Source organism: Triturus cristatus, chromosome 6 (assembly GCF_964204655.1).
Source record: "Triturus cristatus chromosome 6, aTriCri1.1, whole genome shotgun sequence".
Lineage (NCBI taxonomy): Eukaryota > Metazoa > Chordata > Amphibia > Caudata > Salamandridae > Triturus > Triturus cristatus.
The window spans coordinates 1,834,492,968-1,834,505,821 of NC_140589.1; the positions used below are offsets into that span (position 1 = coordinate 1,834,492,968).

At 47.1% G+C, this 12,854-nt stretch overlaps 1 protein-coding gene across 2 annotated transcripts in view; it reads right to left on the bottom strand.

Annotated features, from left to right (window-relative positions):
* Positions 1–12,854, bottom strand: part of LOC146822136 (cGMP-dependent protein kinase 2-like) — a 256,757-nt gene that overhangs the window by 94,864 nt on the left and 149,039 nt on the right. For both annotated transcript variants that reach the window (XM_085613249.1, XM_085613248.1), the window contains exon 10: positions 12,091–12,156. In XM_085613249.1, the coding sequence (XP_085469375.1) occupies positions 12,091–12,156 (66 nt within the window). The remainder of the gene's footprint in view (positions 1–12,090; positions 12,157–12,854) is intronic.

A 12,854-nucleotide genomic window follows, 5' to 3' on the forward strand; every position in this document is an offset into this window, starting at 1 on the left:
TGGGTCTGAGGTCTCCGTCTACCTTCGGGACCACGAAGTAGTTTGAGTAGACCCCTTTGTTGCGTTCTCTGAACGGCACTGTCTCTATCGCTCCCTTTTGCAGGAGTTTCCGCGTTTCTTCTCTGAGTATTGCCAGTTCTTGGGCCGATCTCAGTCTTCCCTTTGGTTTCCTGTTTGGAGGTCTTTTCTCCAAATCTACGCAGTATCCGTACTGCACAACGTTCCGTATCCACTTGTCTGTGGTTATACGCCGCCACTCCTGAAGGTAGAACCTCAGTCTTCCGCCTACTGGTGTCGTATGCTCGTAGGCTCTTGGATTTTCTCTTCCCCCTGATGACACTTTTTTGCGCCTCCCCCTTGGGGTCCTGACGAGGGTAGGCGTCCTCTTGCGTGCTGAGTCACTTCGTCGAGGGCTGTTCTCCCCCTCTCCTCCTTTGGCCACGTCCGTTCCCTCTCCCGCGAAAGGACTGGCCCCGAGGTTGATATTGCCAGTTTTGCTTCTGCTGACCTTGTCCGTGACCTTCACCCTGCTGACTTTGTTGGAACGCCTGGTGTGACGTCCCCTGCTGGCTTCCTCCCCTACCGTAGGGTCTCCTCGAGGGATTTCCTCGCCTCATTCCCCTCAGCTGTAGGGCCCCCATGGACCTCGCCGTCTCGTTTTCCTTTTTCAGCTGGGTGAGCTTGTCGTCCACTGTTGCTCCGAACAGTGTCTCTCCATTGAAGGGGGTGCCAAGGATGTTGTTCTGCACTTCCGGTTTGAATCCCGAGATTCTTAGCCATGCATGCCTCCTCTCTGTGACCCCTATGGCCATGAGTCTTGCTGAAGTCTCTGCCCCATCCAACGCCGTCTTTATACAGATGTTGGCGATGTTCTTGCCTTCGTCTATCAGGTGAGAGGCTCTCTGGCGGTATTCTTCGGGGAGGTGCTTTACTAGTTCCCCCATCTCATCCCAGTGCTGGTATTGGTGTCTATTGAGGAGTGCATTTGAATTCGCCATGCGCCAGTGCATTGCGGCGTTCCTCTCGACCTTTCTTCCTGTGAGGTCAATCCTCCTGCTCTCCTTATCCGGAGGTGGGCCCGAAGTTGCTGGTACGTTGGCCCTTCTCCTGGCCGTGGAGGCTATGATGGAGTCAGCAGTCACGCTACCCTTGATGGAAGGGGGGTCCAGGGAGGAGTGCTTATATTTCTTCTCTGTCCTGGGCGTGATCGACCGGCAGGTCGCAGGTTCCTTGAAGGCTTCTCTCCCCTGATTCATCCCGCTTTGTAGCATGGGTAGGAACTGGCTCCTTGTCTGGATGGGGAGCAGTGTTTCGACGAGAAAATCGGCTTTCGGTTTCTCCTCGTCTAGTTTGACGCCGAAGGCCATTGCTGCGCTCCTGACCACCATATTGTAGACCCCGATGTCGTCGGGTGGCGAAGGCCTCGAAGGGTACGTGTCCACGGGCTCCTCCGGGTTTTCGGTGTCGAGATCGTGCCATTCGACGTCGTTGCTGGTAGATGCCGCCGATTCGTAGAACGACCGTTGGTCTTCTTCCTCGGCTTCTCCCTCATAATAGGGCTCTTCTTCCTCTTCGAGATCCCTTGTCAGCCCTTCGGCGTCGAACTCGTCTTCGCCCTCACAGACGTCCGCCGATGAAGCCGTTGGAATCTTGAACTCCTTCATCCTGGCGTCGAACTCCTTCTTCCTTTGAAGGATGTTCTCCATTTCGGCCTCGAGTCGCCTCTTCTTTTTCTCCATCTCGGAGATGCTTTCGGCGTCGACCGCGGGTCTTTTCGATGAAACTTACGTCGACGTCGAACGTTCTTTCTGCGTCGATCGGCCCGTCTCATGGGATGCTTTCGACGACCCTTGCCTTTCGGCGTCTTTCGGCACCAGGGAGTCCTTTTCTAAGGATCCGCTCGGCCTCTTGTCCGTGGTTCCCCCTTTGGACGTCGAAGTTTTCGGCGCCGGGGCTCCTTTCGTGGACTTTGACTCGGATTTTCTCGAGTCACCCTCGTGTTGTCGAGGTACTTTCTGTTTTGTGCTCGACGATTCTCTTACCTCGTCTTCTTTTTTCTTGTCGGTCTCTACGACCGTGAAGTTTTCGGCTGTCTCGGCGACGTTGTCCTCGTCGTCCGTGGAGAGGCCCAGATCGTAGAACGTCGGGGGCTTCCCTTTGCCATCCATGTTGGCGTTGGCTCTTCTCTGCCGCTCTCTCACCCTGAGTGTCTTCGGCGCGAAGGCTGAGCAGGCGTTGCAGTCGATACTCTGGTGACCGACCGGTAGGCAGAGGTTGCAGACCGGATGCTGGTCTTTCTGCGCGAACTTGTGGTGGCAGTTTGGGCAGAACTTGAATGGCGTCTTGTCCATTGCGCTCAGGGTCTCTGAGCGTGCATTCTCCAAGGCCGTCGAAGAAAAAGGGGCGCTGGTCCTCCTTTCTTCGCGCTCCTGATGAAATCTCTTCCTTTCCTGATATCTTCTAGTGATTCTATCGACGAAACTCGCTTTTCTTCCTTCTTCCTTCGAGTGTAATTCTGGAGCTTCCCGATGACGATCCAGACCCAACGGCGGAAAAAAGAATCTGAAGATGGCGCCCCAAAGGTGGGACTTCCGCAGGAAGCACGACGACGTCACGGGAGGTGCACCAAATGGTGGACGTCGACGCCCACCTGGGCTACAAAAAAAAACAAAAAAAAAACAAAGAAAAGACTACGAATCCGGACCCAACCACAAGATCGCGGAATAATGCACAGCATAGTGAATCCAGAAAGATTCACGCTGCAAAAGTATGGGGCCCCTGGAACGCCTACCGGGGGGGAATCTGTGCCCCACCGTTATTGCCCGATCCGTCACCGGCCCCGTCCCCTTAGCCAGTTTATCTTCCCGGTTCCGGGCACTGAGTCTACTTAGTCCCCGTCCTGACCTTTACCCCCCCTTGATACTCCTAAGGATTGGTGGGGTCCCCCTGTTAGGGGAGCACATGCTGCTGTTTCTGATTGTGGGTTGCCTTGTGGGTTTGTTTTTTGTTGTTATTTATACTAAAATGAAACCGTTATGTGGGGTCCGGATGGTGTGGCTACCACCGCTTCTACCTCCTGTACATTTCCCTCTGCCGCAGCATGCGTGCTATTGTCTGTATCATATGTTCCTCTTGCTTGTTAGCGGCCGGCCTGAAGGTTGTAGGCCCATCTTTGTATATTTTTTGGATTCTGTAATAAACGGTTTAAAAAAAAAAAAAAAAATAACAATTAATTACCATTTAAAAATATTAATTATCAATTGATAAACATTTAACACCAATTAATAATAATTAATTACCAATTACAAATTAATTATCAATTATCAATACACATAAATAAAAAAATTAATATTTACTTTATTACAATTAATTTACTTCCCACCCAATTCCCCTACAAACTCACAACCCACTCCCAATAATAAAAAATACAATTCACATTATTATCAATTAATCAATTAATAAAAATATTTTTGCAAATAATAAAAATTATTTAGCAATTCATACAAATTATTTACCCATTAATACAAATTTATTACAAATTATTAATTAATTATCAATGAATTATCAATACACATAAATAAAAAATGTATTATTTACTTTATTACAATTTACTTCCCACCCAATTCCCCTACAAACCCACAACCCGCTCCTATTAATAACAAATACAATGAACATAATTATCAATTAATCAATTAATATAAATTAATTACCAATTAATAAAAATAAATTACCAATTAATAATTAATTATCAATTAATTAATTATCAAAACATATAAATATAATTAACATTTAATTAACCATAATTAAATTACTTCCCACCCTATTCCCCTATAAACCCACAACCCGCTACGGAATTAAATTACGCAATAATTAAATTACATAACATTCATTTGTTTAAATAAATTAAACATACATTACAACAATAATACATCATTTTAACACATATACTACCATACATAACACACAAAAAAATTCGATATTATGGTAATCTATATTTTAAAATTCGATATTATGGTATTCGATATTTTTAAGGTCTATATTTTAGTAATCGATATTTTGTACCCCAATTTCGATATTCTGACCTATCTATATTTTGTAGAGTCGATATTCTGTCCACTCTATATTTTAACTTCGATATTCTGGGCAGTCGATATTTTGGAATCGATATTTTGGGTGTTTACCACACGACACGCAGTAGTCCATCCACTGGTATGGTACAACAAGGCTGAGGCCTACATTTTGTGTCAAAACGTATTGTGCTCAGATCAGGTGATAACGGTGAGCTAATCTCTGGAAAGGTCACACAACTCTCTTCCTTCAGCAAGGCATGCGTCATCGCTGCTCGGGCCCAGGGGCAGGAATTCCCCGTCGCAGCAGACACACCGTCATAAAGACACATTGACACAATGTAACCTTGTTGCCTTGCCTTCCGCTTTGCAAAGATAACAACAGAGCCCAAGCACACATGCCCGCTGAGAAGGAGTCATATAAGAAGATTGATAAGGCATTGGGTAAACTCAGACTTCATGGCACCCAACCAGAGCCCGACAAGATCATAACACAACTGCGTTATATCTTCAAGCAACAGCCCCAGGATGGTCTCCTGCTGTTACACCACTGCGCTGCACTGTCCCACAGTATAAATAACTGCGTCATATCTTCTAACAACAGCCCCAGAAAGGTCTCATGCTGTTACACCACTGCACTGCACTGTACAACAGTATAAATAACTGCGTCATATCTTCAAACAACAGCCCCAGAAAGGTCTCATGCTGTTGAACCACTGCGCTGCACTGTACCACAGTATAAATAACTGCGTCATATCTTCTAACAACAGCCCCAGGAAGGTCTCCTGCTGTTACACCACTGCACTGCACTGCACTGCACTGTACCACAGTATAAATAACTGTGTCATATCTTCAAACAACAGCCCCAGGAAGGTCTCCTGCTGCCACACCACTGCACTGCACTGTACAACAGTATAAATAACTGCAACAGCCCCAGGAAGGTCTCCTGCTGTTACACCACTGCACTGTACCACAGTATAAATAACTGCGTCATATCTTCAAACAACAGCCCCAGGAAGGTCTCCTGCTGTTACACCACTGCACTGCACTGTACCACATTATACATAACTGCATCATATCTTCAAACAAAAGCCCCCCAAAAAGGTCTCATGCTGTTGAACCAGTGCACTGCACTGAACCACAGTATAAATAACTGCGTCATATCTTCAAACAACAGCCCCAGGAAGGTCTCCTGCTGTTACACCACTGCACTGCACTGTACCACAGTATAAATAACTGCGTCATATCTTCAAACAACAGCCCCAGAAAGGTCTCATGCTGTTGAACCACTGCACTGCACTGTACCACAGTATAAATAACTGTGTCATATCTTCTAACAACAGCCCAAGGAAGGTCTCCTGCTGTTACACCACTGCACTGCACTGCACTGTACCACAGTATAAATAACTGTGTCATATCTTCAAACAACAGCCCCAGGAAGGTCTCCTGCTGCTACACCACTGCACTGCACTGTACAACAGTATAAATAACTGCAACAGCCCCAGGAAGGTCTCCTGCTGTTACACCACTGCACTGTACCACAGTATAAATAACTGCGTCATATCTTCAAACAACAGCCCCAGGAAGGTCTCCTGCTGTTACACCACTGCACTGCACTGTACCACAGTATACATAACTGCGTCATATCTTCAAACAACAGCCCCAGAAAGGTCTCATGCTGTTGAACCACTGCACTGCACTGAACCACAGTATAAATAACTGCGTCATATCTTCAAACAACAGCCCCAGGAAGGTCTCCTGCTGTTACACCACTGCACTGCACTGTACCACAGTATAAATAACTTTGTCATATCTTGAAACAACAGCCCCAGAAAGGTCTCATGCTGTTGAACCACTGCACTGCACTGTACCACAGTATACATAACTGCATCATATCTTCAAACAACAGCCCCAGAACGGTCTCATGCTGTTGAACCACTGCACTGCACTGAACCACAGAATAAATAACTGCGTCATATCTTCAAACAACAGCCCCAGGAAGGTCTCCTGCTGTTACACCACTGCACTGCACTGTACCACAGTATAAATAACTGCGTCATATCTTCAAACAACAGCCCCAGAAAGGTCTCATGCTGTTGAACCACTGCACTGCACTGTACCACAGTATAAATAACTGTGTCATATCTTCTAACAACAGCCCAAGGAAGGTCTCCTGCTGTTACACCACTGCACTGCACTGCACTGTACCACAGTATAAATAACTGTGTCATATCTTCAAACAACAGCCCCAGGAAGGTCTCCTGCTGCTACACCACTGCACTGCACTGTACAACAGTATAAATAACTGCAACAGCCCCAGGAAGGTCTCCTGCTGTTACACCACTGCACTGTACCACAGTATAAATAACTGCGTCATATCTTCAAACAACAGCCCCAGGAAGGTCTCCTGCTGTTACACCACTGCACTGCACTGTACCACAGTATACATAACTGCATCATATCTTCAAACAACAGCCCCAGAAAGGTCTCATGCTGTTGAACCACTGCGCTGCACTGTACCACAGTATAAATAACTGCGTCATATCTTCTAACAACAGCCCCAGGAAGGTCTCCTGCTGTTACACCACTGCACTGCACTGCACTGTACCACAGTATAAATAACTGTGTCATATCTTCAAACAACAGCCCCAGGAAGGTCTCCTGCTGCCACACCACTGCACTGCACTGTACAACAGTATAAATAACTGCAACAGCCCCAGGAAGGTCTCCTGCTGTTACACCACTGCACTGTACCACAGTATAAATAACTGCGTCATATCTTCAAACAACAGCCCCAGGAAGGTCTCCTGCTGTTACACCACTGCACTGCACTGTACCACAGTATACATAACTGCATCATATCTTCAAACAACAGCCCCAGAAAGGTCTCATGCTGTTGAACCACTGCACTGCACTGAACCACAGTATAAATGACTGCGTCATATCTTCAAACAACAGCCCCAGGAAGGTCTCCTGCTGTTACACCACTGCACTGCACTGTACCACAGTATAAATAACTGTGTCATATCTTGAAACAACAGCCCCAGAAAGGTCTCATGCTGTTGAACCACTGCACTGCACTGTACCACAGTATAAATAACTGCGTCATATCTTCAAACAACAGCCCCAGGAAGGTCTCCTGCTGTTACACCACTGCACTGCACTGTACCACAGTATAAATAACTGTGTCATATCTTGAAACAACAGCCCCAGAAAGGTCTCATGCTGTTGAACCACTGCACTGCACTGCACTGCACTGTACCACAGTATAAATAACTGTGTCATATCTTCAAACAACAGCCCCAGGAAGGTCTCCTGCTGCCACACCACTGCACTGCACTGTACAACAGTATAAATAACTGCAACAGCCCCAGGAAGGTCTCCTGCTGTTACACCACTGCACTGTACCACAGTATAAATAACTGCGTCATATCTTCAAACAACAGCCCCAGGAAGGTCTCCTGCTGTTACACCACTGCACTGCACTGTACCACAGTATACATAACTGCATCATATCTTCAAACAACAGCCCCAGAAAGGTCTCATGCTGTTGAACCACTGCACTGCACTGAACCACAGTATAAATAACTGTGTCATATCTTCAAACAACAGCCCCAGGAAGGTCTCCTGCTGTTACACCACTGCACTGCACTGTACCACAGTATAAATAACTGTGTCATATCTTGAAACAACAGCCCCAGAAAGGTCTCATGCTGTTGAACCACTGCACTGCACTGTACCACAGTATAAATAACTGCGTCATATCTTCTAACAACAGCCCCAGGAAGGTCTCCTGCTGTTACACCACTGCACTGCACTGTACCACAGTATAAATAACTGTGTCATATCTTCAAACAACAGCCCCAGGAAGGTCTCCTGCTGCTACACCACTGCACTGCACTGTACAACAGTATAAATAACTGCAACAGCCCCAGGAAGGTCTCCTGCTGTTACACCACTGCACTGTACCACAGTATAAATAACTGCGTCATATCTTCAAACAACAGCCCCAGGAAGGTCTCCTGCTGTTACACCACTGCACTGCACTGTACCACAGTATACATAACTGCATCATATCTTCAAACAACAGCCCCAGAAAGGTCTCATGCTGTTGAACCACTGCACTGCACTGAACCACAGTCTAAATAACTGCGTCATATCTTCAAACAACAGCCCCAGGAAGGTCTCCTGCTGTTACACCACTGCACTGCACTGTACCACAGTATACATAACTGCATCATATCTTCAAACAACAGCCGCAGAAAGGTATCATGCTGTTGAACCACTGCACTGCACTGAACCACAGTATAAATAACTGTGTCATATCTTCAAACAACAGCCCCAGGAAGGTCTCCTGCTGCCACACCACTGCACTGCACTGTACAACAGTATAAATAACTGCAACAGCCCCAGGAAGGTCTCCTGCTGTTACACCACTGCACTGCACTGTACCACAGTACAAATAACTGTGTCATATCTTCAAACAACAGCCCCAGGAAGGTCTCCTGCTGTTACACCACTGCACTGTACCACAGTATACATAACTGCGTCATATCTTCAAACAACAGCCCCAGGAAGGTCTCCTGCTGTTATACCACTGCACTGCACTGTACCACAGTATAAATAACTGTGTCATATCTCCAAACAACAGCCCCAGGAAGGTCTCCTGCTGTTACACCACTGCACTGCACTGTACCACAGTATAAATAAATGTGTCATATCTCCAAACAACAACCTCAGGAAGGTCTCCTGCTGTTGAACCACTGCATTGTATCACAGCATACATAACTGCATCATATCTTCAAACAACAGCCCCAGAAAGGTCTCATGCTGTTGAACCACTGCACTGCACTGAACCACAGTATAAATAACTGCGTCATATCTTCAAACAACAGCCCCAGGAAGGTCTCCTGCTGTTACACCACTGCACTGCACTGTACCACAGTATAAATAACTGTGTCATATCTTGAAACAACAGCCCCAGAAAGGTCTCATGCTGTTGAACCACTGCACTGCACTGTACCACAGTATAAATAACTGCGTCATATCTTCAAACAACAGCCCCAGGAAGGTCTCCTGCTGTTACACCACTGCACTGCACTGTACCACAGTATAAATAACTGTGTCATATCTTGAAACAACAGCCCCAGAAAGGTCTCATGCTGTTGAACCACTGCACTGCACTGCACTGTACCACAGTATAAATAACTGTGTCATATCTTCAAACAACAGCCCCAGGAAGGTCTCCTGCTGCCACACCACTGCACTGCACTGTACAACAGTATAAATAACTGCAACAGCCCCAGGAAGGTCTCCTGCTGTTACACCACTGCACTGTACCACAGTATAAATAACTGCGTCATATCTTCAAACAACAGCCCCAGGAAGGTCTCCTGCTGTTACACCACTGCACTGCACTGTACCACAGTATACATAACTGCATCATATCTTCAAACAACAGCCCCAGAAAGGTCTCATGCTGTTGAACCACTGCACTGCACTGAACCACAGTATAAATAACTGCGTCATATCTTCAAACAACAGCCCCAGGAAGGTCTCCTGCTGTTACACCACTGCACTGCACTGTACCACAGTATAAATAACTGTGTCATATCTTGAAACAACAGCCCCAGAAAGGTCTCATGCTGTTGAACCACTGCACTGCACTGTACCACAGTATAAATAACTGCGTCATATCTTCTAACAACAGCCCCAGGAAGGTCTCCTGCTGTTACACCACTGCACTGCACTGTACCACAGTATAAATAACTGTGTCATATCTTCAAACAACAGCCCCAGGAAGGTCTCCTGCTGCTACACCACTGCACTGCACTGTACAACAGTATAAATAACTGCAACAGCCCCAGGAAGGTCTCCTGCTGTTACACCACTGCACTGTACCACAGTATAAATAACTGCGTCATATCTTCAAACAACAGCTCCAGGAAGGTCTCCTGCTGTTACACCACTGCACTGCACTGTACCACAGTATACATAACTGCATCATATCTTCAAACAACAGCCCCAGAAAGGTCTCATGCTGTTGAACCACTGCACTGCACTGAACCACAGTCTAAATAACTGCGTCATATCTTCAAACAACAGCCCCAGGAAGGTCTCCTGCTGTTACACCACTGCACTGCACTGTACCACAGTATACATAACTGCATCATATCTTCAAACAACAGCCCCAGAAAGGTCTCATGCTGTTGAACCACTGCACTGCACTGAACCACAGTATAAATAACTGTGTCATATCTTCAAACAACAGCCCCAGGAAGGTCTCCTGCTGTTACACCACTGCACTACACTGTACCACAGTATAAATAACTGTGTCATATCTTCAAACAACAGCCCCAGGAAGGTCTCCTGCTGCCACACCACTGCACTGCACTGTACAACAGTATAAATAACTGCAACAGCCCCAGGAAGGTCTCCTGCTGTTACACCACTGCACTGCACTGTACCACAGTACAAATAACTGTGTCATATCTTCAAACAACAGCCCCAGGAAGGTCTCCTGCTGTTACACCACTGCACTGTACCACAGTATACATAACTGCGTCATATCTTCAAACAACAGCCCCAGGAAGGTCTCCTGCTGTTATACCACTGCACTGCACTGTACCACAGTATAAATAACTGTGTCATATCTCCAAACAACAGCCCCAGGAAGGTCTCCTGCTGTTACACCACTGCACTGCACTGTACAACAGTATAAATAAATGTGTCATATCTCCAAACAACAACCTCAGGAAGGTCTCCTGCTGTTGAACCACTGCATTGTATCACAGCATACATAACTGCATCATATCTTCAAACAACAACCCCAGGAAGGTCTCATGCTGTTGAACCACTGCATTGTACCACAACATACATAGCTGCATCATATCTTCAAACAACAGCCCCCCCAAAGGACTCATGCTGTTACACCACTGCACTGTACCACAGCATAACATAACCGCGTCATATTTCCAAACAACAACGCCCCCCACTCTCCCCCGAAGGTGTCATGCTGTTACACCACTGCACTGTACCACAGCATAACATAACCGCATCATATCTCCAAACAACAGCCCCCCACTCTCCCCCGAAAGTCTTATGCTGTGACACGACTGCACTGTACCACAGCATAAGATAGCTGCATCAGATCGTCAAAAAAGAGCGGCTAAATCAGAGTGTTTACCGTAGTATTAATATGTGCAGTTTGCAAGAACGGAAGCAGGCACCCGGGTTACTGCACGTGGAAACTGGGACTCATTGGTGCTCAAATAGGGGAGGGGGTGTGGTCCGTCGGCTAGACTGCCGACTTTGGTGCTGGAAACCAGGGTTCGAGCCTCGGGGTCGCGTCCACATCCTGTGATTCTGGGCAAATCACTTAATATCCCCGTGCCTGAATGTGTAATGTAAATACGGTGCTATGTAAAGCGCTCCAATACCTTCGGGTCGAGTTCGCGCTATATAAATATGCAAAAAGTTCAACAGCTCTGTTCACAATGAAGGCACCATATCGACCGCAGAAATAAGAGTTTCCAGAGTCTCACCAAAAGAAAGACTAAAGCGGTTATGTGTGTTTTAACTACGTAGTATCCAACATCTGCAAATGAAAGACAGCAGATCTCAGCTGCAGGAGCTCCTTGAGGCCAAAAAGCACATTCTGGGAGCTATGGTTCCGAATGCCCGGCCTGCTGCATCACAGCCTTGGGGAGGTTGAACACGGCCTGTTATTGGTCCGGATCTTAAAATAGTAATCCAGAGCAATAAAGTGCTTTATCTTGTGCATAACAAAAGGCACTGATAGCTTACAAAGACTTACATGGACAGCCTTGAAGTGAATGACCTTGCCAACCCCTTCTGATCACAGATATATTTCTTGATACCTGCCCTGCTCCCAGCGCCTCTGCGGCGAAGTCTGACATGAGTCCCCTCTTTAGAAGGTCCTCCAGGGAGGTGGTACCCCAGCTTCTATCAGAGCAGGCCATTGGCTCAGCCAAGCAGCATCAGGCGGCAGCGGCAGACTTACTCTTTCGTCATGGTGATGCAGGTCACTTCTCCGATGGCCCTGTATGTCGTCGTCTTGTGGATGTCACTGGAAGGAATGAAAAGGACAGCATGAGAAGTGTGAGTCAGCGCGGTCCAGGCAGTACCAGGGCGTCCGGTGCTTGGACACCATCGGTGCAGAAGAAGGTGGCGGCTCCCATCATGGGCATGATGGTGAGGGAAGAGTCTGTCAAGGTATGGATTCATCAAGGCTTGCGATGACAGACCCAAGTAATGTGTGCACGGTGAGGTACAATGCAAGATCCTTCACACAGACCCCGCGGAGTCCCATCAGTATCTCAGAGAAACTCTGTGCAGCAGCTAGAGGTAAGACATGGCAAGGCAAGGACCCATGTCCTGAGCAGACTCCCTATGCAGCCTGGCATATGGTGCAACGCTGGACCAGCACGTAGGAGTGGACCACCAAACCACACGACCCAGTCCCGGACTCCGTGACCAGAACACCACAAATACAACATTTGCAAAGCACACTGAGGGAAGCACAGCTTGGCTATAGGGAGTTTAGTCCAAGGCCCAACCTTCATGCCTTACTGGGCTATCTGTGATTGGCAACTCTCGCCAGCAATATCCGCTACAGTTCCCACTTCATGAGCTCCAAGACCAGAGAACAACCCCAAATATACCCTACTCTCTGCACTCAGCCCAAACTCAAACCACAAACCCTCACTAAAACAATGACCTTCATTCAAGGTCATCCCTCACCAGCCTGTATGGTGGCCCAGGGAC